Source organism: Oncorhynchus kisutch, linkage group LG2 (genome assembly GCF_002021735.2).
Source record: "Oncorhynchus kisutch isolate 150728-3 linkage group LG2, Okis_V2, whole genome shotgun sequence".
Classification (NCBI taxonomy): domain Eukaryota; kingdom Metazoa; phylum Chordata; class Actinopteri; order Salmoniformes; family Salmonidae; genus Oncorhynchus; species Oncorhynchus kisutch.
The window spans coordinates 51,017,838-51,045,148 of NC_034175.2; the positions used below are offsets into that span (position 1 = coordinate 51,017,838).

Genomic DNA, 27,311 nt, shown 5'->3' on the forward strand with positions numbered 1-27,311 from the left:
TTATGAGAATTTATATTATTTTTACCTTTACTTAATTAGGCAAGTCAGTTAAGAACAAGTTCTTATTTTCAATGACGGCCTAGGAACAGTGGGTTAACTGCCTGTTCAGGGGCAGAACAACAGATTTGTACCTTGTCAGCTCGGGGGTTTGAACTTGCAACCTTCTGGTTACTAGTCCAACGCTCTAACCACTAGGCTACCCTTTCGCCCCAAATACAAATATTTACATGTTAAGTATGCTGAAAATCAACAGTTGACAGTGACAGGATGTTTTTTTGCCTACTTTGGACACCCATGCTCTGGCTAAGTTAAGTAACTAAACAAAAGAGCTCAGCTGCAATCGGTATGTAGGAGCTCACAGGACATAGGTTGAACATACTGGAACAAAGGTTGGACACACAAAATCCCAAGCTCTCACCATCTTTGGCTCTGATTTTATGCTACATGGTATTCTTCACTCAGTTTATTGGCTCAGTTTCAAATAATCTATAAGTAAACAAATACGTCGCTATTGCATTATAATGAAAATTAAGAGATTGACAATAAAGCGAGAATGAGAAAGGCCATCGAGAACATGTCTTGGAAATGTTTGAGTTTTAATTTTTTTGCAAAGTCCTTATTCAAAAGGTGCAAAACTGTACATATGGCTGGGCACAGAAAATCAACAAATTGCAACAATGACTTCTTGGCATAGGTGTGACAGGTTACACACAATACGAAGTGCTTTGGGATAAGACAAAGGTTGTCTTTATAAATGTCTTCAACCATTTGCTAGAACTGAGGCCATGTGAAGAAACAAGTGAAAGGAGAAAAAGAAAATGATCAACAGAAAAATAAACAGAACATCTAAAACAGCAGTAAAGCAGTATACCAACACTCTGATGCAGTTAATTTTGCATGTTGCAGAAATGTAATGGTAACATTAAATGGAGATATTGTTCTGTCAGTCAGCAGTCATTCCAGACTGACCTAATTTGGAAGTAGCCCATTTAGAATACCAAACAATGTATTAGTTCATTAACCCCTATATGGACCATGTTTAAAAAAAAAAAAGATTATACTTCCTGCCATGATTCAGCACAGGAAATGTAAATGACCATTTTAATCTATACATTTCATTTTTCATACAAGACAAATGTAAACAGTTCTTTTAAATGTGGCGACTAGAGCACAAAACCCTCCAACTGCAATGCAAACAAGCTAGTTCCCTTTGTTTTCACTATCCCTGAGAACCTTAATAATGAAAGGACCCAAACTCCTGAATAATACAAGTTCAGCTACAGATAGGCCTTTAAATATTTATGGTGGCTTAAGCAGATGAGTTGAAAACACACAGCATTAATGTTGCCACAAAGATAATGATCCGGTATCAATGATACTGCCAAGCTCAGGGAGTGTGTGTGTACCAAATGTTTTATTTAATACTTCCTGACCATTTTAATCTCTAAAAATTTTATTTTTCAAACAAGACAAATGTAAACAGGTATTTTAATTTGGCAATTCTAGAACTCAAAACCATTCAACTGCAATACAAACAAGCTAGTTCCCTTTAATTGTGTTTTTGCTATCCTGAGAACCTTATTCAATAATGAAAGGAGCCAAACTCCTGAATATTGAAACACAAGTTCAGCTAAAGATAGGCCTTTAAATATTTATAGCAGCCTAAGCAGGGGAGTTGAAAACACAGCATTAAAGTTGCCACAAAGGTAATGGTAATGGCTCCAGTATTGATGATAGTGCCGAGTGTTAAGGGGGTCCGTCGACTTTCTCACATCTCTGCGCTATTGTGAAATCTGAAGTCATCCAGTTGGATGTGCAAGGGATAATATTTCCCAGACCAGGGTACAGAGACAGTCATACAGAGGCAATCTGCTCGTGGATCATGGAATTTTATCCTACGAGGTCCAGCTTCTGCTGGTTCGGTTCTAACGGATAATGAATTGCCCCCACCTGCTGTCCCAGGTCTAAATCAGTCCCAAGAATGGAAAAAAAATTGTTTGAATCTATTCATATTCCCATATGCCTACTGATATTGAGTTGAATGGTTCTGACTGCTACCCAGACAAAAGGTGGAAGGGATGGACTGGGACAGTGTCTTGTTCCTGAACATTTTTTAAGGATGGAGCAAAAAAAAGTCATGTTCAATAGGAGACGGCACATTAACGACCATATTTGGTCCATAGCTTTTCTAAAGCCTTTGACAGAATACACTAGAGTAATGCAGGACTATTGTAAAGCGGTAATACTAGGCATATCACTACAACAGGAGGCTTCTGTAAATCATTGTCTGGAAATGAAATGTACAGTAACAATAATTCAAATTTATTTTTGGCACTTTATGTTCCTGTCAGATTTGATTTACTTGTCCCATGGTTGACTTGGCAACATGGCAGAATGGAAGCACCAGGCCTCAAAGCACCACTACAAGAGCTTTGCTATGTTTAAGAGCCTATAATCATTCACAACTATCCTTCTGACTCAGAGGTGAGTGATTAACTTCTGTACATATATTTAAGGCCACAGTTGAACTAATAGATCATTGTCCTCCTGAAAGAAACCAAGACCTAACATGAGACCGGTCTGTACAAAAATATTGAAACCGTAATATTGGAAGATCGTATTCCTCTTCAGGGCAACAAACCGAGGTGATAGGACAGTAGTGTAGTGATCCTTGTAGCTGGCTGAAGGTGGCACATGCAACACAACCACAGCTCAGCTAGCCCACCAAATCACAGATTCTCAGGAGTGGGAAGGGAGAGTCTGGTATTGCATAGATACAGTAAGGCAGTGTTTCCCAAACTCGGTCCTTGGGACCCCAAAGTGTGCACTTAGTTTTCTGCACTAAACTACACAGCTGATTCAAAAGATCAAAGCCTGATTGGTTGATTATTTGAATCAGCTGTGTAGTGCTAGGGCAAATAAACAAAAACATGCACACCTTGGAGTCCCGATGACTGAGTTTGGGATACCCTGCAGTAAGGTGTAGCTTTCCACAATTGCAGTCACAGTATTTGGGCAAAATGTTCCTGCTGATTTCTTTCTGGTTCTGTTTGATTTTTTTTAATCATTCCATCAAAATATTTAAAAAAAGAAAGTGGCCACTGGCATTACAAACATGTTCGATAAAAAATTGCTGAGTTCTGAGAGAGGCTATATGGACACGCCTGGTGCCCAAAATGTATGACATGTGGTGCAACGAGAGTTGAGTGTCGACGAATGGATTCAGTTCAGTCAGTCATACTAGTGAGCCCTCCCCAGCTAACTAGTTTATGCTTGCGTCTAGAACCTTCAACGAGAATTTGAAACTTGGGAGAGTTCAGAATCACTGTTTTTAATCAAAGTAATTCTGTTTTTAAAATCGGGGTAACAATGTAGATAATGCCGTAATTGTACATTTTCTGTGATCACTACAATAAATGTGCAACTGATATCAGAACAAGATGACAGCTATCTAGTTATTTCCCCTCTCCTGACTGTAGGACAGAGGTGCTCAGCAAGCAGGAGCGAAGTCAACACTGTGGCTCGTGTGGTGGTGTTGCAGGCTTGCAGCGCAAACTCCCCATTGAGCAGTAGACTATCATGGTGACATCCAGATGGTTACTACCAATTAGGGGATGGAACCGGTTCATGGAACAGAACCGAAAACCTGAAAAGGACAACAAAAAAACATGGAGGAACAGAACTGAGAATGAAAGTGGTGTACTGTTCCGTAACAGAACCGTTATTTAAAAAAAGTATGGGAACCGGTTAATGGTATTTTACGCTCCATGCATTTTTGTCCAGTCCCATAAAAAAAAAAAATGTATTTTTTTTTTAACAAAGCACCTATGCAAAGCCCTCACTGTCACTCAGACAGTGTTTCCCTCCAAAAAATGCATCGTTTACTGCAGCCTACTGATGTTACAGGCATGATTCAGAAATTAGGGAGAGACATTTAAATGAGAATGGATTCACTTTTTCAATGCTACTTAACTATCATTCTTACCATGTTTGGCATTTATTAACTACAAAAATGTGTTTTAATTTTACTTCTGGTGCCGCTCTGCACACACAGCTTGTTAGCTAGGTCTGGTCTAGCTCTCAAACTCTAGACGGCATTATGTGGAATGGAACTGAGAGTCATGATCAAGGGCTAGCTCTGGTCCAACGTTAGTTAAGCCAACTCTAAAGTTCAAAGACTTTCAGAGATCCTTCATAGAAGCCACTCCTCCGTAGGTATGATGCTCAGCACTCTCCTCACCTGCAAAAATTCAGTCTCATGTCACTCCACACTACACTTTGTCCAAAGCATGTACATAGCTTGCCTGCACCATACTGCTTTATCCATTGGTGAAGTAACTTAATGCTGAGCTAAATGTAAAAAAAACGATAAACCTCTACTTTTTTGGGGTTCGAAACAGTTCAGAACTTTCTTTTGCTGGTCGGAACAGTGGAATAAAATGAAAAAAAAAGTAGATCTGTTCAGACCTAAATTATTTTGGTTCCAGTCTCTGCTACCAATATTACAAGTTATTTCTCGTGTAGGCTGCTATCCTACTCAAGTGGGATGGAACAAATTGGCTACATTAGCTGATACAGCTGCCGGTGAAGCAAATGCTGCTCAGTGGGAAGCACCGACATCGTTGCACTGGTCATTCACACAGGCTTGTCATTACGTTAGCTAATAGGCATGTCATGGTAACATCCAGATGGTGACCAATACTACAAGTTATTTCTCCCTCGCCCATTGAATTAGACATCACTTTCTGTAAAAAAAACTTTAAAAAACTAGTGCCATACTGCTGTTTCCTGCATGAACTAGCTAGCTGGGACAGGCTCATCAGGATGACTGACTGAACAGAATCCATGGGTCTCCCAGCTGCGCAACATGTCATCAATTTAGGTACCCGGCGTGTTCATATAGCATCTCCCCTGAAACTCTGAGGTTCTCAAGTCTCCGCCCCGTGATTTCACGTCATGACGACATCACGTGATGTCAGTGCTAAGAGGCCCCTGCCACGGTCACAGTGCAACGACAGGCTCCTCCCCCTCTCCACGCCCTGCCTTAAAGCTCCTCTTTCCTCTTGCCCTGGTCCCGCCCCCGCAGGCTGCGCATGAAACCTATAAATCCTGCCTCCTAGGGAGAGGAAGAGAGAAGAGGCCTGTGATAAATGTAATAACTTAGTATAGGTTAATGGTGTAAATACAGTACATAGTGAGAGATGATCTTCAAAGGTAACAAGGATACAGTGCATAAATGAACATTCACTCTTAATAGGGCACTAAGACTAAAGAGCAGTGTCGCTTACCCCTCGGTCTCCGTTGTATTTTTCTGCAAACTTGCCGTAGTTGTAGTAGTTGAAGGTGGGGTAGCCTTCCACACTCTCCTGCTTGCACAGCTCCTGGTTCTGTCCTTTAGTGCAGTCTACGGCAACATAGGCTATCTGGGGTATAAAGCAGGTAGAAGCTTAGCGTCAACATGATATGGTCATACACAGAAAGCAATATGTAACAGCAACCACAACTTCCAAAATGGTCAGCTACATACGAACCAAATGTGTGCATGTTGCAGAAAACTGTAAAGTTATGCACGACAAGTAGACATTAAGTATATACTTTCAACAAGGCTACTTTGGCACTGAGCTGTTCTGCAGCCACATTGATTCCCTCCACATTCCCAAACTGAGCCTGCCAGGTTCCCAGTTAGATGAACCTCACCTGCTCAGTTGCCCCTATCCCTCCCATTGATTTTGAACTAGCTGTGGTGCAAGTTTGTAGTGGCTGTTTAAAGCTGGATTCCATAGTGATGAAACTGCCTTGTCTGTTCGGAACTAAAACAAATAAGTTATGCAGTTATCACGGCACAGTTATTAAAATATCTGAACATACGTTAAAATTCGATTACTTGGGAGAGTATTCATTTGAGAAAAAAATGTCATAATAAAAAAGATGCTTTGTCACGCATACTCCTGCTTCCTCCCTCCGGCACTCGACATCACCGGTCTACTAACCACCGGTCCTGGCAACCTAAATTAAGCACACCTGGACTTCACCTTGATTACTCTCCATTTATTTGGTTCTCAGTAGTATTAGTCATTAGTAGTATTAGTCCTTGTTTTCTCTCACGTTCAGAACGCTTCATGTTTGTTCATCTGTATTGGTTCATTATTAAACTCCACTTCTCAAATCAAATTTTATTTGTCACATGCACCGAATACAACAGGTGTTACTTCTGCACCTGCTTCCCGGCATATATGTTCCAGGCTTTATCTAACATTTTATGAAATGATCTGTGACAAAGAATTTGAATGTAATGGTCTCTCATTAAAACAGTTATGCCAGTTTGAGTGCACACTATAGAAAAGATGCACTAGTAGCCTAGACACATTCACACGTAGCTTGTTATTGTCGGTCAGAGTCACTAGTCAGAGGCTCCATGTGTAACAAGTGGGAGAATTCTAAATCAATGCACAATGGAATTAAAATTACAGAATTAAGCTTGCTAAATGAGTTTGCAATTCAGTTTGGCTAGTTCCTCCCTCTCTGGCTGTGTCTAAACTTACATGCGACTTCTGATATCAGAATATGAAAAGACAGGTCTAAAAACGCACTAAAGTCCGGTTGTGGTCGGATTGTGTTCAGATCTGGCTGACCAGCATAGTGCGTGGATTTCTCCTCAGTCTGGACTAGCTGTTGCAGTGACGTATTACAGCCACACCGGCAGTCACGACCGCAGCCAAATTCCCTGTCACGGTAATCCCAACAAAACTATACAAAAAAAAATGCGGCCGACTGGTAGCCTAACAAACTTGCTACTAGGGCTGGGCAATAAAGCCAAAATAGAATGTAATGTTTTTACATTTGCTTTATGAGTAGTGTGACCCTACGGTGGCAACACATTAAGTGCTGCATCGACCATGCAGGCTAAATGCAAGTGTCTTGTGGTTGAGCAACAACTGATGCAATCCTTAAGCCTGGGTAGGTCTATGTGGAAAGTGGCAGGGAGAGAGACGACTCAAGTAGGAGTAAACTGTAAAAATGGAGGTTACACACGGCATATCATTTAAAGCAAACATTCAAATACCATTAAAAGGTAAAGTAAAAACTCAAACCAGTTTGTGCATCAATACCAGTATATAGTAAAATAAGGTATACTGCCCAGCCCTACCTGGTAATCAGTGTTGAATTTGAATAATCTTAATGAGGACAAATGGTGATGGTAGTTAAAGCTCCCGTTCCGAAATGACAGGGCAGCCCTGGACCCAATATGCATAAATATTGGGTCCAGGACAAAAATCGGTCTGATCCGAGAGCGGGAAGCAGCAGAAAAAAAAAAAATTGTACTATTTTATCAAACCCAGAGCCATTACAAAAAAGGGAGAGAGAAGGGCACAGAGCGAGCAGCTGTAGGCTATTAGAGTCGAGGCCGTGCCGTGTGTGTAAGAATGTGAGTAATAAAAGCTTCCGCATGCATGGGAGCATAGGCTTGTCAATAAGGTTAGGGGAAGCTAAGCTTTCCCTAAAGTGCATTTAATTACATTTCCAAAATGATAGCCTAATTAGCCTACTCCGGTCTATACAGAAACAAAATAATTCAAAATAGGCTACTACACCAGAACGCATGATTTGGCCACACATGAACATTAGCTTTTTTAAAATAAAATAAAAACTGTTGACTACAGTTTATGGCCCATAGACTACTTTCAGGGTGAGGACCCATCTACATTATTTTCCTTTAAGAAAAATTACTGCTACACTCCTATCAAGCTAGACCACATCCCCATCAGGCTAGACCATAAAGCAATCACTCCTACTTGAAAACGACAAGAGATGCGTCTTGGCTGTCGCAGCCAGAAAGAAACAGGACAGTCGTAAATACCATCTGATACAGTGCACCCCTTCCCCTCCGCTTGTCTTTTTGGATAGATCAAATGGCACCCTATTCCCTATGCAGTCCACTACTTTTGGCCAAAAGTGGTGCACTACACAGGGAATAGTGGTGCCATTTGGGACATAGACAGCCTCTCAAAGACAACGCAGCACATTGCGCTTGTCACCATTAAGTAATCACCAGCCGTCTCCTGAGGACCAATATGTTGAACATTAGTTTAGCTGAGGCTGAACTAATTTGACAAGTTGAAATCATTCTGACTTGCAATAGGTAGGACAGTTTTTGCAAAAAGGATGATCAATGTTTCCATTGATCATCCTTGAGATGTTTCTACAAATTGACTGGAGTCCATCTGTGGTAAAGTCAATTGATTGGACATGATTTGGAAGGAATTGTCCGTAGAGCTCCGAGACAGGATTGTGTCGAGGCACAGAGCTGGGGAATTGTAACAAAAAAATGACTGCAGCATTGAAGGTCCAAGAACACAGCGGCCTTCATTCTTAAATGGAAGAAGTTTAGAACCACCAAGACTCTTCCTAGAGGTGGCCGCCTGGCCAAACTGAGCAATTGGGGGAGAAGGGCCATGGTCAGGGAGGTGAACAAGAACCCGATGGTCACTGACAAAGCTCCAGAGATCCTATGTGGAGATGGTAGAAGCTTCCAGAAGGACAACCATCACTGCAGCACTCCACCCATCAGGCCTTTATGGTATAGTGGCCAGACGGAAGCCAATCCTCAGCAAAAGTCACATGAAAGCCGACTTAGAGTTTGCCAAAAGGCACCTAAAGACTCTGACCATGAGAAACAAGATTCTCTGGTTTGATGGAACCAAGATTGAACTCGTCGGCCTGAACGCCAAGCATCACATCTGGAGAAATCCTGGCACCATCCCTACGAGAAAGCATCTTGGTGGCAGCATTGTGGTGTGAATATGCTTTTCAGTGGCAGGGAGACGAGTCAGGATAGAGGTAAAGAAGAACAAAGCAAAGTACAGAGCCATCCTTGATGAAAACCTGCTCCGGAGTGCTCAAAACCTCAGACTGGGGTGAAGGTTCACCTTCCAACAGGACAAGGATCCTAAGCACAAAGCCTAGACAACGCAGGAGTGGATTCGGGACTAGTCTGAATGTCCTTGAGTGGCCCAGCCAGAGCCCGGACTTGAACCCGAACGAACATCTCTGGAGAGATCTGAAAATAGCTGTGTGACGCTCCCCATCCAACCCGAGACGATCTGCAGAAAAGAATGAGAAACTCCAAATTCAATACTTTATCATCCAAAAATGCATCTCAAGTGCGCTGTTTAGCAGCTCACGTCAGCGGGATGGGGGGCCTTTTCATTAAGAGCGATGTCTACAGTGGATCGCTAATATAATGATTAACAAATATTTGTCACGTGCGTGATGTTGACAGCAAGGAACTTTAAGCTCTCAACCAGTTCCACAACAGCCCCGTCAATGAGAATGGGGGCGTGCTCGGTCCTCCTTTTCCTGTAGTCCACAATCTCTTTTGTCGTGATCACGTTGAGGGAGAGGTTGTCCTTGCACAACATGGTCAGGTTTCTGACCTCCCTATAGGCGGTCTCATCGTTGTCGGTGATCAGGCTTACCACTTGTGTCATTAGCAAACTTGGCGTTGGGAGTCGTGCAGTCATGAGTGAACAGGGAGTACAGGAGGGGGACTGAGCACACACCCGAGGACCCATGCATGCTCAGAGTACACGTCATGGTAATCCTCTGGCCCAGCCTTGCGAATGTTGACCTGTTTAATGGTCTTACATTGGCTGCAAAGAGCGTGATCACAGTCATCCGGAACAACTGATCCTCTCATGCACGTTTTAGTGTTACTTGCCTTGAAGTGAGCAAATAAGTAGTTTAGCTCGTCTGAGACTCGCATCACTGGGCAGCTTTCGGCTGTGCTTCCCTTTGTAATCTGTAATGGTTTGCAAGCCCTGCCACATCCGACGAGCATCGGAGGCAGTGTAGTACTTTTCAATCTTAGTCCTGTAGTGACGCTTTGCCTGTTTGATGGTTCGTCTGAGGGCGTAGCGGGATTTCTTACAAGCTTCCGGGTTAGAAGCAGCAGCTCTAGCCTTTAGCTCAGTGCAGATGTTGCCTGTAATAAATGTTTTTTGGTTGGAGTATGTACATAGTTACTGTGATGACAACATCGATGCATTATTGATGAAGCCAATGACTGATATGGTGTACTCCTCAATGCCATCGGAAGAATGCCGGAACATATGCCAGTGTGCTAACAGTCCTGTAGCTCAACATCTGCTTAATCTGTCCACTTTTTTTTATTGACTGAGTCACTGGTGCTTCCTGCTTTAATTATATTCTCCTTACAAGCAAAAATTATGGTCAAATTTTCCAAATGGAGGGCGAGGGAGAGCTTTTAATGCATCTCGGTGTGTGGAGTAAAGGTGGTCCAGAGTTTTTTTCCCCCCCTCTGGTTGCACATTTAACATGCTGATAGGAATTTGGTAAAAACGAATTCAAGTTTCCCTGCATTAAAGTCCCCAGCCACTTGGAGCACTGCCTCTGGATGAGTGTTTTCCTGTTTGATTATGGCGGTATACAGCTCATTGAGTGCAGTTTTAGTGCCAGCATTGGTCTGTGGTAGTATTTAGACAGCTACGAAAAATTAAATGTAAACTCTAGGTAGATAGTGTGGTCTACAGTTTATCATGAGATTCAAGGTTTTGCCCGCCTGAAGTAGTCTTAGATATCATGCACATGTATGCATAGGCCCCGCCCCGTGTCATCCCAGAGGCTGCGGTTCTATCCTGTATAACCCACCAGCTGTATGTTTTTAATGTCGTCGTTCAGCCACGACTCGGTGAAACATTAACTGTAATATCTTATGTCCCATTGGTAGGATATACGTGCTTTCAGTTCGCCCCATTTATTTTCCAGCGATTGAACGTTAGCTAGCAGGGCAGAAGGCAAAGGCAAATTAGCCACTCGTCGCCTGATCCTCACAAGGCACCCTGATCTTTATCCACGAAATCAGTTTTTCAAGCGAATGACAGGGATCTGGGCCTGGTCAGGTGTCGGTAGTATCCCTCCCGTCCGAATCATTGAAGAAAAACTCTTTGTCCAATTTGAGGTGAGTAATCGCAGTTCTGATGTCCAGAAGCTCTTTTCAGTCATAAGAGACAGTAGCAGCAACATTATGTACAAAACAAGTAATGAATGGCGGCAGCCATCCCCGCCGGTGCCATCATTCAACCATTATGATCACACTTCCTCAATTTAAATATGTGGACACCTATACATTTGGCAGCCAAGCACAATATCTATACAACTAGAATAAAAACCTCCAGGCTTCTATCATAAATCTCAATTCAATAAAAAGGAAAATAATTTTAGGGGGCAGATGCCAGATGGATGAATCACGTTGGAAACAGCCTAGTCTTCTGTTAAATCTAGACGCTGCTTTATCAAGCAGACAATAGCAGATGACCAACATCAATTTAGGGATATTGACTAATTGTCCCGCTGATGGCTCATCAGGGGTCAATGTGGGCTCTTAAAGTATTAAGATGATTGGATCATCATGTAAGTCAATACATGGCACAAGTGGGGGGGGGGGGGGCTTCACTTTTGTTCTCTATTGCTCCTCAAGCAAAGGGGGGAGGCCAATGACATCATGGATCCCCATCAGACCAACTTCTTGAAGTTCAGTTGTGTCTCTGAAGAAATAGTGTTTCCTACCTGTGCAGCACAGTTATATTCAGTGTTCTATTCATAGAAACAAATGCAACTGGATCTTAAAGTGGTTAAATTCACTAGTAGACTAATACTCCTCCAATCGATGGAGATTCATTGGGCTGCTGACAAGTTTGAGGGGATCGGCCAGGAAAAGCTGCAGTGCCTTGCTAAACGCACTATCCAACATATGCTGTTTGAGTCTACTTTCCAAGGAAATGAGTTTAATTATTGAAATTTGATTCTTGAAAATGCATTACTACCAGGTTAAAATGACTTTAGGTTTCTTTGTTTCTTCTAGGCTATTGAACATGGGAATGTTTATTTAATACTACATATATTAGTAGGCTTTTAGATTAGGCTAGTACATTCGTCAAGTAATCCACCCAAACCAGGCTACAAGAAAGGCAACAAAAGGAGTGCATGCTTCCCGTGGCTGGTTAAATCGCACGCAGCTCAGATTGTCAATAAACAAAAATATGTAGTATAGGCCATTTTTAAACCAGCTTAAACAGCCAGCAGTGACGCACCAGCCAACGCAAAAGAGTGGCCCACGAAGGAGTTTGCTTATGTAGCATTCACTGTAAAATACACCGCTTTGCAGCAGTGCTGTGATGGGATGAGAAGGTGCATGAGGAGTAGCTGGAGAGGTTAAGAGAAGGTACCCCTGTGTATGTTGCATTGGAGCACCTGCTTCCTCACCAACCACAACACCAAGCAACCAACCAGCCATCCCTCCCTGGATACACAGCCTCAAATGCTTAGTGGGAGTAATGGTTACTACACCACACCCCGCCTGCAGACGTCAGTCTGTTCTAAGTGTTTACTCCAAGTTGACACACAAGAGATCCTTCAGCCAAGCAGCATTAGGCACCCGCTCTGCTCTGGGCTCGTTATTGAGAGTCTGACGAAGTGCACACAGAGTGACTTGTTTCAGCCCCACCCCGTGACTGGGATCTAGGCAATAAACACAGAGCTAGTAGATGGTGATTCATGTGCATCTAGAATAAAGACAAATTCTTGGACCTAGGCGTGCGTTTAATGCCACGCGTATCCACAGCAGAGCGATTCACATTCTGGGCTGAGGGTGCAGATATCATTCTGAACAATAACTAATATTTGCTTGATAACAATATGAACACCTAAGTCCAGAATAAAGAGTTACCTTAACAGAGGTTTACTAAATCACTGTGTAAGAGATTTATTTCCAATGTGAATAATGAAAGATACGCAAGCCAAATACCAAAAGAGGTTAGTCAGATTGAGTGACGCAACCATTATGCTTCATTAACACTAAATTCTTATGGCTGGGGGCAGTATTGAGTAGCTTGGATGAATAAGGTGCCCAGAGTAAACTGCCTGAAACTCAGTCCCAGTTGCTAATACATGCATATTATTAGTATATTTAGATAGAAAACACTGAAGTTTAAAACTGTTTGAATGATGTCTGAGTATAACAGAACTCATATGGCAGGCAAAAACCTGAGAAAAATATCTAACCAGGAAGTGGGAAATCTGAGGTTGGTCAATTTAACTCAGCCCCTATTGAAGATAGTGGGATGTTGGTCATGTTGCACTTCCTAAGGCTTCAACTAGATGTCAGTCTTGTTTGAGGCTTCTACTGTAAAGCAGGGGCTCATAGGGGCCCTTGAGTCAGTGGTCTGGCAGAGTGCCAAAAGCTCATGACGCTCGTTCACAAGTGTTAGCTTGCGTTCCATTGTATGTCTAAAGAAAGGAATTCTCCGGTTGGAACATTATTGAAGATGTTAAAAACATCCTAAAGATTGTAGAAACAAGTCAAACGATGTATAGAATCAGACTAACCGAATTCTGACATTTCGTCTGCTCCTAGTGAAAGCGCTTTGTGAGTTTTGGTTACCAAACACGCTAACACAAGAAGCTATTTGGACATAAAACATTTGTGGAACTGGGATTCCTGGGGGTGCATTCTGATGAAGATCATCAAAGTGAATATTAAAAAGTCATTTCTGACTTCTGTTGACTGCACAATATGGCAGATATCTTTTTGGTTTGTTTGGTCTGAGCGCCATACTCAGATTATTGCATGGTTTGTTTTTTCCCGTAAAGCTTTTTTTGAAATCTGACACAGCGGTTGCATTAACCTCTCTAGGGTATGTGGGACGCTAGCATCCCATCTGGCCAAAATCCAGTGAGATTGCAGAGCGACAAATTCAAATACAGAAATGCTCATTATAAAAATTCAGAACATAACATTTTACATAATCTTTAAACCGAATCTTGTTAATCCAACCATGGTGTCAGATTTATAAAATGCTTTTTGGTGAAACCATACCTAGCCCAGTTGACAAATTACAAACAGTAACCAGCTAAGCAGAAGTGTTACAAAACTCAGAAATAGAGATAAAATGAATCCCTTACCTTTGATGATCTTCATATGGTGGCACTCAGAAGACATTCACTTACTCAATAAATATTCCTTTTGTTCGATAAAGTCTCTTTATATCCAAAAACCTTAATGCGTGAACAAAACTTTCTTCAGTAATCCACAGGCTCAAATGCAGTTAAAACAGGCAGACAAAAAAAAAATCCAAATTGTATCCGTAAAGTTCATAGAAACATGTCAAACGATGTTTATATTCAATCCTCAGGTTGTTTTTAGCCTAAATGATCTAATATTTCAAGAGGACAATAACGTAGTCAATATAAAAGGTAAACAAGAAATGCACTCTTGGGATTGCGCATGGAAAAGCTCTGACACGTAAGGGTCTACCCATTGATTGGTCTTAATCCCTCATTTATAAGAATACAAGCCTGAAACAATTTCTAAAGCCTGTTGACATTAGTGGAAGGTATAGGAACTGCAAATTGAGTTCTAAGTGAATGGATACTGTAATGGCATTGAATAGAAAACTCCAAAGCCAAAAAATAAACTTTCTGAATGGATTTCTCAGGTTTTCACCTGCCATATCAGTTCTGTTATACACAGACACTATTTTAACAGTTTTGGAAACTTTAGTTTTTCTATCCAAATCTACCAGTTATATGCATATCATATCTTCTGGGCCCCGAGTAGCAGGCGGTTTAATTTGGGCATGCTTTTCAGCCAAAATTCCAAATGCTGCCCCCTACCCTAGAGAGGTTAAGGAGAAGTGTATCTAAGGTTCCATGCAAAACACCTGTATTTTCATCAACATTTATTATGAGTATTTCTGTAAATTGATGTGGCTCTGCAAAATCACCAGATGTTTTTGGAACTACTGAACATAAACGCGCCAATGTATACTGAGATTTGATATAAATATTAACTTTATCGAACAAAACATGCATGTATTGTGTAACATGAAGTCCTATGATGAAGATCAGCAAAGGTTAGTGATTAATTTTCTCTATTTCTGATTTTCGTGACTACTCTTTGGCTGGAAAAACAGCTGTGTTTTTCTGTGACTTGGCTCTGAACTAACAATCGTTTGTGGTGCTTTCGCTGTAAAGCCTATTTGAAATTGGACACTGGTGGGATGAACAAGAAGTGCATCTTTAAAATGGTGTGCAATACTTGTATGTTTGAGGAATTATGGGATTTGTTTTGAATTTGTCGTCCTGCACGGTCACTGGCTGTTGTCATATCGATCCCGTTAGCGGGATCTCAGCCCTAAGAAGTTAACCTCCGTTTGTGGTCAGTTAGTGTTATGATCATTAATGCTTACTGTGACTACAGCCAAGCACGCTGCCCTGTTGTTCAGCGAGTTCGTTACAGTGTGTGCACACGTGTGTACAGAGGTGAGTCAGATATGGTCTTGCTAACAACTGGAAACAGTGACTGAGTTGGGGAATCAGAACGTATTATACTTAGGAGGGAGGCTGTCAGATGGATTGAGAGGATGAAGGAGTCAGAGGTTAACTGAGGCTGGAGGTAGAGAGGGAGTACAGTATCTAACTTAAGTTCAAGCCAGAGAGTGCATCTAAAAGTAGTAATGCTTATGAAGGTCAACGGTACATTGAGAGAAGAGGAATAAAGAAAAATAGACCATGTGTACATTTCAGGAGGGTTGGGAGGGAGGCTCACCTTGCGGTCCTCTTTAAAGAGATCTGCTGCTGTGGTGAAGTGAGGGACAGCGTTCTTACAGTGGGGACACCCTGTTAGGGAGCAGAGAGACACTCAAGGTTATTACAGAATAGACTGACCCTTGGCTCACCCCAACTACCTACCATTAATACCACATAAAGACAACAGGATTTATTGTAATTCAAACACACAAAACCTATGAGAGTGATCATTATGCTCACTCACATACTCAAACACAGCCCCCCCTCCAACACTCTCCCGGGCCAGCCTGTCCCTTTCAGAATTACCCCACATTAGTGATGGCTCACTTGTATTTTATAGGGAGTTATAAATCCCTTTATTGGAGTCATAAATGAAACCTCCCTGCCGCTTTCCTCAGGCCATCCATATCTGTCCCAGCCACCAGTTGGCTCCCTGAACCCCACCACACAAAAGGTATGCATGTGTGCGCCACCCATCCTCTAGTCACTGTACAGACCGGGACAGGCACATTTACAGCCCTCCTGTGTGGTACACCAGTCTGTTTGACATGCTGCCCACGTATCTAACAGACTGACGTCACAGTTCACCACAGTGATATGAAGGTTAGCAAAAAGGTGACGCAAGCATTAACTCACTAAAAAGGTTTGTTGAATGACATTTTCTGAAAGATACAAATACATTCAGGTTTCAGTTTCTGTAAACAAAGCCTGGATTGTGCAACTCTCCACTTCCTCATTTATGGACCATGACTGAAAATACATAATGGTGCAAAAAATAAATACTGTTTCCCCACTTCTTATTATGGTTGTTGTTATGATGATGACCAGCATCAGAGCTAAGGATGGACCCTGCCTCATTGACCACAATGCCCTGGCAATGTCCCAAATGGCACCCTGTCTCCCATATAACACTGCTTTTGGCTCATAGGGCCCTAGTCAAAAGTAGTGCACTATATGGGGAATAGGGTGCCATTTGGGACAGACATTTACCAGGGCTCAGAATGGCAGGAATACCATTTATACTAAAGAATGCTGGATATCGCAGATAATGACTGCCCCCTTGACTTTCAGCAAGGGGCTGCACATCCACAAGAGACGCTTTACCTGCTTAGGGTCAACTACTGTAAGAACTCTTTTTTTTAAGTGATTACTGATACCACTGAGTAAGAAGATTACCAAGTAAGTGAATACTTCTGGATAGTTTGCTTTTCTGCTGAAAATGGACCAAAAAAAAGACATTAAATGAGAACCCTCTCCTTTTCACCATGAGAATGCCTTCAGACATTTCACATCAGTAATAATTGATATTCAACAATAGAACCACAGGGAGCTGCAGAAAGCCTTATGCTCGGATTTTCCCATTCTATGTAGAATGTGAAATATGTTGAATCTTCTTATGTAATTGGTGTAAGAGCTATAGTAGTAAAAACGATGTGCTGTGTCTCTCCAATAGATGCAGGGTATAATATACCAGTTTGTCAGATCCCATCTTGATTCAACACTTCAAACTGACAATTCCCAACAATTGAAATATACAGTAGCTTTCTGGTGTAAGCACACCATTAAGTGTTAATGCTTTATTTACAAATAATTTCCAGTATTTAGGGATAGGAGTAGGTAGCGTTGCTCTGATACATGTTAGAGGTAGCAGTTTAGTTCAGAAGATCTGACGAAGAGGCTGCAATTAACAGACGCCATCCTTTAGCTAACAATTTAAATATTGTCTGAAGGCATTAGATTACACAGTCTTCATGTGTAAGTCAGTAGTTTGATCTCTCAAAGCCCCTAATAGGCGGTTGTTACAAAGAGGATTAGGAGAAGAGGGACAAAAACAGAGGTTGTTATTGCTGTGTTCTGCTGGGTCTCCACTCTTCACAAACTCTTTGTGGAGGAAAAACCAAAGGCGTTGTTTTGTTTCATGTTAACTAAGAGGAAGACGGGCGGTGCAGTGATGTGGTCTTTTAAGTCTCTTATCAGACAGGGACTGCAGAGCTTCTTTACTGTCAGCCTGCACAGCCCATGAACCTGTCCTGAATTACTTGGGAAGGAAGGGTGTGAGAGTCCGCTGAAAGGATATGAGATGCTATATTGGCCTGTCAATGCTGTCTACTACCCCCCCCCCCCCCCCCCCCCCAAATGGTACTATAAGTCTATACTGAGCATTGTGTCATTTTCCACCAGATGGCAGATCTTGGCAAGAAAAAGTCTAGAATGATTGTATTGGTGGTGTAAAACCTTAAACCCTTTTGTTCCTTACGGAGCATAGATCATTAAAAAAAAAAAAGTGTAAAAAGTTCAATCAAATGTTGTTATATCGGACACTAACAAGCGGTGCAGTGTCATCGTCACTAGTAGGGTGCTAATGTAGCAGAGACGATTTGGAATCACTATCTCGTGATGAGGTAGCCCTGCCTGAGACTAGTTATTCCAAATGTCACAGTCGACGTACATGGTGCGTAGAACATGACGAGGGCATGCTTCTTCTTCTTCAAAACTTCCCTGAAGTCCTCCATTCCAAGATGGCTGACACCAGACGGCTTGTCTTCCCAGGACTGCTCTGGGGGAGGGGGCGCCTGGGGGCTGGGGTCACAAACAATGGAAAAATTGTGGATCAGTTTGAAAAAAGACATTCAGCAACTTTTGATCACACTAGCTTAATAGAAAAAATAAAAATCGATCTCATTGTTAAAACGGAGGGTTCCAACAATACAAAACATGAGCATTACATCACTGCATCTAGCAGTATAGTAAAGCACCCTCAAAGCAGCTTACTGTTGTTCATTTGCACCATCTAACATCCTCGTGATCTCGCAAGACTTCATAGTCCACTGGAGATAACAGGCATCATATCTAGCCAGTTAAGCTCAGCAGAGAATGTGACGTGTCAGCCCAAATCCTAACATACTACATCAAGTCAATGAAGGGGTGAGACACACACCAACACTTGACTCCAGAAATTGAGAACTGCCTCAGTTTAAGCCCATTTTACATAAACTAATCTGGAACTGGTGTGTTGACCTGGTCCTAGATCAGTTTGTGCTGAGAATATTACTAGGAATGGGCAAAATAGCACAAACAGATCTGGACCAGGCTTATGTTGACCCTGGGTTATGGAAGGACAAAGTACTATAGAAGAACATGGCTCACTTCTGTAGATATTCAATGATCTTGTCCTTGCTCCTAAGGTGGGGTAGAGTGAACTTATCCTCTCCCTTCTCAAAGTACTTGACGGTGGGGAAGCCGGAGATCTTGAAGCGGTCTCCCACCGCCTTGTGAATGGTGGTGTCCACGGCTGCCAGAACCCCAGGGCTCTGGAGCAACAAAAGGGCAGGAGTCAGATCAGGATACACCATCACATAGTAGATTAGCTAGTTCAGACTGGATCACAGCACTTAAAGGTCAACTCAGCCCAGTGAGAACGGAGGGAAAAAAAAAAAAAATCACAGAAAAGTAAGCACATGCAGTTCACACCACACAAATAAATCAGGCGAGATTAAAAGTTCAAAATACATAATTGTAGAGGCAAGGAAAGCCCAAAAACTGTTACTCAGATACAAATTCCCCAAAAACTGGTTGACCCTTCTAGAGTGAGGTAATGCAACAGAGGCGGAATATAAATCCTGAAAAGTACACCTCCCTCATTTCTAGAAATATACACTGACTGAGTATACCAGAACATTTGGAACACCTTCCTAATATAAAGTTGCGCGCACCCCCCCCCCCCCCCCCTTTGTCATGAGAACAGTCACTTCATTGGGGCATGGCCTACACAAGGTGTCGAAAGCATTCCACAGGGATGCTGGCCCATGGGGAACCCAATGCTTCCTACAGTTGTGTCAAGTTGGCTAGATGCCCATTGGGTGGTGGACCATTGCTGACACAAAATCCAGCAGTGTTGCAGAGGAGCGGAACAGAGCAGATCAGGGATAGAAGAGATAATTGTTCCAATCCCCATGCGTTCTCTGCTGATTTGTATTGGCCTGACCCTGGCTTTGGGCTGGGGAGTGTAGAGGGCAGACACACCCAGCTAATCAGAAACACATAAGGAGCTCTGACAGCCAGGCACTTGTGTCAGACTGACTGCACCAGCCAAGTAGAAGGGTTTAACTCTGTTATGGTGTTCACTTCAGGCAATATCTCACAGCTGGGGTTTGGAATAAATTGGTGTTGAAAGGCTTCAACAGAAGTATGCACATACATATAAATACACACATCACAAGCACTATGTTTAGAGCATTGGGCCAGAAACTGGAAGGTTGCTGGATCGAATCCCCAAGCTGACAAGGTAAAAATGTGTTCTGCCCCTGAGCAAGGAAGCTAACCCAGTGTTCCCCGGGCGCCGAAGACGTGGATGTCAATTAAGGCAGCCCCCTGCACCCCTCTGATTCAGAGGGTTAAATGTGGAAGAAACATTTCAGTTGGACAACTGACTAGGTATCCCTCTTTCCCTGATACATACACCATCGTACTTACATTTGTGTCTTTGAGGTATTCAGCGGCTTCCTCATACTCTGGCTTCATCTTTTTACAATGGCCACACCCTGCGGTTCAAAACACAAAACAGACATGACTTAATGCTAGGGATTCTCACCATACATGCCCATAATCACATTATAAGTGGCCTTAGAAACGAAGAGCCTCTTAATTGAAATGAATCAAGCCATTCACAACACTGTTCTCAGTAGGGCCTCATCCAAGTACATTCAATTAAACTTCAGGGAATTCTTCTCCCCCCCCCCCCCCACCCGTTTTCAACTTACCATTGGGAGTTTTACTATATAAAAATGTATAACACCTAATGTTGCCCAACTTGTGCTTTGTTTACTTAAGTCAGAGACCAACACATTGAACGAATGAGCAACGTTCTCACCTCGTAATCAAGTGGGTTATTTCCCTAGAAGGGACAGTAAATTGTAAGACTTTTATCAGAGTGAGTTAACTCCCTGAAGTATAAGCCTGAAGGATATAGTCATGTCTGTCCACTAACTATAGGCATGACTCCATCCATACGCCAGGGTGTAGCTGTAGGAATTGAAAGGTTCTGTCCTCATCACCTCTAGCCAGTGTAACGGGAGAAAACAGTGGAACTGAGACCAATGACGTGAGAGGATAATAGGACTAATGTTCCCCACAGTGCGAGAACAGGGTGGACTGTTTGCAAGCTCGTCAACACAGCTGTAACATTGAATTCCAGCATCATGAATAAATGCTGCGCTTTAAAAAAAAACTAAACTCGGCATCTTATTTTTAGAACTGAAAAAAAAAAGTTAAGATTCTGAACTCAATATTTGTAACCAGCATCCACTAGAGGTTTTTGTAAGGCCTATATTGCCTAAGCTCTCTGGAGAGCAGAATGCATGCTGTGTTTGTTTTCTAATAGCATTGCTGTGCATGACTGGATGCATCTGCTAGATCTTAAGTTGGCACATTGCCATATTCAAAACAGCCAGGAACAGTCCTCAATCAGTAACATCTGAACTCCTCATTACACACTGTTGCATGCAAAATAGTTATATGTTTATTTGAATCTTTTGTAGAATTGTTAGACAGGATTTGTGGAGGAGAGCACTGCCTCTGACCTTAAAAGAAAAGTTGTTTAAAAACAGGAGACAGAATAATAGTGCTTTATTGCTTCATCTTCTGCATCACCTCACCTCTGCTGGTTTCATCACCTTCATTTAGTGTCTGGGGAAGGAGGGTGGTTTTGGGGGAGGAGGGCTAAGCTACATGAAATGTTGATTCACAGCAGGAGATTTCCTTTGAGTGTTGAACAGAAAGACTTCTTGGGTATTAAAATAAGGCAGCTCTGCTGAGTATGGCTCAGTGTGTGGCTGGCCATGTTTCCTCCTATCACTGGTCTGAATAGACTAGAGGATGATGGGTAATTTGGCCAGATCCTGTTTTTAACCTTGGTGTGGACAGGTCTGAGACACACGCCACCTATATATCCAGCATCCGTCATGCTTGAGGATCCACCAGAGCCATTCAGACAAACCAGTCATTTGGTCTCTATACATCCTGCGTCGGCAGATGCACACAGACAAGGGAAACAACCCAGTGTGCAGGGAGCAGCTCACACAGGATGGGATCAAACGGTCTCCGTAAGAGCTGGACAAACGCTGTTGCTCTTGACCATGAGGCCATTAATCTCACTATGACAGCTTGACCATTAAACTGCTTCCAGGCAAGTGTGTGTGTTATTTCGTGTGTATGCATTTGGTCTTGCTAGGAGGGGCTCCTGTGTGTGTTTGAGAGAGCTGAAATGTCTGCCTGATGCGCTTATATCAGTTGGTTGCTCTTGGCTTGGGCATCTCAGTGAGTGGCCACAGCAGTTCCCAGTGGAGTGTGACAGCCAGGATGTCCATTGTGAGAGGCAGGGCACCATGGGGCGAGGGTGGGTCGGTCTAGTGGCCTTTGTGTTATAACAAGGAGCCATATAAAAAAAATATTAAAAAAAAGGGGACTTTTATCCCCAGTGAGCCATGGCCCTTTATATACACCACGGGTGGGTACCAGGTTGACAGGCAAAGTAAAGAGGGCCTAAGTGAGGACCAGCCAGGAGGAGGTAGTCGGCAGACAAGAGGGAAAGATTTGAAAGTGCTGAAAAACCTTTGATTTTGAATTAGTTGACCTTGAGTCAAACAAGACATGTGGATTGTTTTCAAAACCTTAAATAGTGCATTATCTAGGCAGGGTGAGCATCTTCATGCGGTTTCGGTGTAACAATGCACAATTCAGTTGTGCAACTATTGCATTCTAAAATGTGCATGTACAGTATTTGCATATATTTGAAGTTACAGTGAGCCATGACAACCACTGCTTTTCAACTCAAAACATTCCCCTGACGTTTACTTGCTTCTCTACTCACAGATCAGATGAGTTTTGTATGAGAATGTTTCGCAATGGAAATCTAAACAGCTGAAGATTAACTTTGGCACTTTTACAAAGCGTTTGCTATTGTTACAATCTGTTGCATAAGCTCTAGCAATGACACTTAAAGCGTATGATGTCATAATAACTTGTTACTGTGTGTGTGTGTGTGTGTGTGTGTGTGTGTGTGTGTGTGTGGCTACTCACATGGAGCGTAGAACATGATCAGGACAGATGGGTGTTCAGCCAGGAACCCATCGAACGAGTCGTCAGTCAGGTGAAAGACAGGGGAGTCAGTCTCCGACCACTGGACCTCTGGGACCTTCGGCTGGGGGGGCTGGGGACTGGAGAGACAGGCGAGGGTGGGAGGGAGAAAATAATGATTTAAAGAACTGAGAAGTGAGCTAAAACATGTTTATGAATAGAGGCAGGCCCAGCTGTACTGTGGCTCATACTCCACCTCACGGCATGTCACACATCTGGCCTGTAGTGGTCACACCCATATGACAGAGCCCTCCCTAGCACAGCCAGGACCTTGTGGAGGCACACAGACACACCACTTCTTACAGTCTTTTACTCCTACTAGCCACGAGTCCAGGAGAAGACATACGAGTGTTAATAACAACCGTCTACAGCACATGTAAATGAGCCTAGGAGGTTGAATATCTGTTTTCATGTGCAAATGGGATGCAGCTACAGATTGACAGCTCCTGGACAGTGTGCTCCAGAGTACTGCATGTCACCGCCAATATAATCAAGTGCACAGCAGGTGCATACTTATTCACAGTACTCATTCATAGCCAGATGTCCAGCTCGTTTCTAGGCAACATCAGGTGCACTTCCTTATTACTTAGCCTACTGATGCCTGCTGCAGTACCACTTTGTGTGCGTGTGGTGTTCGTGCCCGCTTTCATAACGACAGACAGCCCATAATGTCACCATGGAGGAATCTAAGCGCCAAGCTCTGCAGTGTTTTTTTTCCTCTGCCCATTCAGGTTCAGCCCATCTTGCAGAGGTGATGTGAGGCCATCCACAGAGGCATGTAATGTTCACTAAGGATATTGGATCATTAACTATTAGTACTACAGCCCTCCTAGCAGGTCATACTGGACCCTAGAGGAAGACTGAGTCAGGATAATTTCTACAGTGTGTACGAACAGGTGTGTGTATGGGTATATACCGTGGGATTGTTTCTGAAGTGGTTAGTGTACTCCAAGGAGAGGAAAGCTGTCATGCCTTGAAGCATCTGCCTGCGAGAACCACTGGAGACTCAGTTTCCGCCGCCTTTGTTCCCTGCAATTGCTGTGAAATCTGCTCTGTGCCCTTTCAATAGACTAGAGCACGACGAACAGTCGAGTGTGAGAGCCAACAGGGATCAGAGTGAGTGGGGACATTTCATTTATCTTTATTTAACTACGCAAGTCGGTTAAGAACAAATTCTTATTTTCAATGACAGCCTAGGAACAGTGGGTTAAGTGCCTTGTCCGGCAGCAGAACGACAGCTCGGGGGATTAGATCTTGCAACCTTCCAGTTACTAGTCCAGCGCGCTAACCACTAGGTTACCCGCCACCCCACAAAGGGGTGAGACCACAGGGTAGGTTGATAAACTCTGTACAGGCGTAATATGCCACATACAAGATACTTTTATACAAAGAGTTACAGTACGGCAAGTATACATACTCATTTCATTGGCCTAGGGGTTGCTAACACCACGCACCTACTAACTGAGCCACACAAAAACATGCCAGAGTTTTCCCAGCTCCCTAACTCGTGGTCAGTAAATCCTCCTGAGCCTATTTTATGAGGGGAAAGTGAAGGAAATAGTTAAACTCACTTCTTCATCCAGTCAGTGATGTCCTTGGCTGTGCCCCCATAGTTTTCATAGTGGTGCCGGAACTTCCCCTTCCTAAAAAGACAGGAGAGCGAGGGAATATAAAACATCTGCTGGCATCAGTACAGTATCACCCAGAATAATTACTATATTTAGGAAACCCACTAATCCATGTCACGCGTGTTGCACAACATTCTGAGTTCAGCTTCTAGAAGTTCTAAGAACGATGGAAAAACTACAATGTAACCTACTGACTTCACTGAAAGAGTTGACCTCTAGGAAAGTGCATTTTATGTCCAGAGCACATGTTTCTTCAGTGAGATACATCAGAGAGATCGGGGTCACTTGTGGAAAGTCAAAAGTAAATGCTTTGTGACAAGTTAAGTTGCACATTAATTGTTTTACCCCTTCCTTAAATGTACCACTAGTTAAAAGAGTAGAAGTACATGTCCATTGTCCCCTCACCATGCATTATAAATAAGCTAAAAACAGTAGCTAAAATTATAATTGTGTGGATATCTATGTGGGTCTTCCCACACGGAAACGGATCCTCATCTTTTCCGATCTCCTGAGACAAATGAATCAGCGGCGGTAGGGTAGGGAGCGAGGAGGCACTAGCTGCTGCAGCGGAACAGAATGCCTGCAGATCATGCTCATCTGTAACTGATCTGTAGGAAACTACGCATCACACGTAGTTTAAGAAGCAGAGGGAGAGAGCTTGGACGCTTACCTTTTTCAGTTTAGCAAAACTGTTGGAAACACTTGACATGCAGGTATAATGCATTATGATACAGCTATCTAACGAGTTAGAAAACACTTAAAGCCTGCAGGTAGAATGCTATCAAACTGTTTAACTGTGTGCCCTTGCTCTCCTTAGATACCTTTTCTTTCCAGTACAGAGTGGGTGTATTTGAAAAGGAGCTTGAACAGCAAGACAATTCTAGAAGCAGCAATGATTGGTTCCTGGGCTGATGCGCTCATGTTAATCAGTGAGAGAAAGTCATTACTGTAACCAATGGTACTGTATGGTCGTTAGCCCCACCTCCCCCCTGGGCTAAGGACCAGCAATAATTAAAGGGCTGAGAGAGACGATACAGTACTTAACACAGAGAGGACAATGCTGCTAAGTGTTGAGACTGGGCTGGAGGGCTGGAGGTAGAGGCTGGCCTGAGATGAGCCTAACGCCGAGTTGGAGGATTAGGGCTGGAGGCTTTTGAGAGAAACACCGTTTTACAAGAGACCGTTTGAGTTGACAGAGGTGATCTAGGGTCAGACTGTCTGAGCGCACATGGAGTCTGTCGTGACAGTTACTTCTAGGACCCCCTGATGTGTGACGTCTGAGACTTGGGGACGTTGATGCAATGCAGAGGAGAGAGAAAGCCCACCTCCTTCAGATGCCCAGATATCTTTGAACCAACAGCCAAGGAACCCACTAGACACCAGGCCTATGTCCTCCCCAGCCAGCCACAGCCCCCCATTGTGAGCCTGCTTCAAACAGAATACGTTTAGACCCAACCAACACCGCAAAGAAACTTTTAGGTGATAAACAGATTCAGAACATCTGGAGCAACACTTGCCTCCTGTAAGGAAGGAAGGGGGGAGTGAGGTCTGCCAGTGCCTACAGACAGACCCACCACCTCTACCTTCTCTCCATCATACCTACATTCCCCGCTGCTAGAACCCTCTGAATCCCCCCCCCCCTCTCCTAGAACTCTGAATCCCCCCCCCCTCTCTCCTAGAACTCTGAATCCCCCCCCCCCTCTCTCCTAGAACTCTGAATCCCCCCCCCCCCTCTCTCCTAGAACTCTGAATCCCCCCCCCCCTCTCCTAGAACTCTCTGAATCCCCCCCCCCCCCTCCTAGAACTCTCTGAATCCCCCCCCCTCCTAGAACTCTCTGAATCCCCCCCCCCTCCTAGAACTCTGAATCCCCCCCCCCTCTCCTAGAACTCTCTGAATCCCCCCCCCCCTCCTAGAACTCTGAATCCCCCCCCTCTCCTAGAACTCTGAATCCCCCCCCCCCTCTCCTAGAACTCTGAATCCCCCCCCCCTCTCCTAGAACTCTCTGAATCCCCCCCCCTCTCTCCTAGAACTCTGAATCCCCCCCCCTCTCCTAGAACTCTGAATCCCCCCCCCTCTCCTAGAACTCTGAATCCCCCCCCCCCCCTCTCCTAGAACTCTCTGAATCCCCCCCCCCTCCTAGAACTCTGAATCCCCCCCCCCTCCTAGAACTCTCTGAATCCCCCCCCCCCCTCTCCTAGAACTCTCTGAATCCCCCCCCCTCTCCTAGAACTCTGAATCCCCCCCCCCCCTCCTAGAACTCTCTGAATCCCCCCCCCCCTCCTAGAACTCTCTGAATCCCCCCCCCTCTCCTAGAACTCTGAATCCCCCCCCCTCTCCTAGAACTCTGAATCCCCCCCCCCCTCTTCTAGAACTCTGAATCCCCCCCCCCCTCTCCTAGAACTCTGAATCCCCCCCCCCCTCTTCTAGAACTCTGAATCCCCCCCCCCCCCCCCCCTCTTCTAGAACTCTGAATCCCCCCCCCCCTCTCCTAGAACTCTGAATCCCCCCCCCCTCTCTCCTAGAACTCTGAATCCCCCCCCCCCCCTCCTAGAACTCTGAATCCCCCCCTCTCCTCCTAGAACTCTGAATCCCCCCCTCTCCTCCTAGAACTCTCTGAATCCCCCCCTCTCCTAGAACACTCTGAATCCCCCCCCTCCTCTCCTAGAACTCTGAATCCCCCCCCCTCCTCTCCTAGAACTCTCTGAATCCCCCCCCTCCTAGAACTCTGAATCCCCCCCCCTCCTAGAACTCTGAATCCCCCCCCCTCTCCTAGAACTCTGAATCCCCCCCACTCTCCTAGAACTCTGAATCCCCCCCCCTCTCCTAGAACTCTGAATCCCCCCCCTCTCTCCTAGAACTCTGAATCCCCCCCCTCTCCCCTAGAACTCTGAATCCCCCCCCCTCTCCTAGAACTCTGAATCCCCCCCCTCTCTCCTAGAACT

At 43.9% G+C, this 27,311-nt stretch overlaps 1 protein-coding gene across 1 annotated transcript in view; it reads right to left on the reverse strand.

The window, feature by feature from the left end:
• Positions 1-575: 575 nt before the first annotated feature.
• LOC109904473 (protein disulfide-isomerase A5) overlaps positions 576-27,311 on the reverse strand; it is a 57,338-nt gene continuing 30,602 nt past the window's right edge. Inside the window, exons 10-17 of the mRNA XM_031797153.1 lie at positions 24,312-24,383; positions 22,684-22,820; positions 20,080-20,147; positions 18,754-18,917; positions 18,056-18,186; positions 15,626-15,696; positions 5,289-5,423; positions 576-5,116 (exon numbers count right to left, since the gene is read on the reverse strand). Coding sequence (XP_031653013.1) covers positions 5,045-5,116; positions 5,289-5,423; positions 15,626-15,696; positions 18,056-18,186; positions 18,754-18,917; positions 20,080-20,147; positions 22,684-22,820; positions 24,312-24,383 — 850 coding nt within the window. The 3' untranslated portion in view covers positions 576-5,044. The remainder of the gene's footprint in view (positions 5,117-5,288; positions 5,424-15,625; positions 15,697-18,055; positions 18,187-18,753; positions 18,918-20,079; positions 20,148-22,683; positions 22,821-24,311; positions 24,384-27,311) is intronic.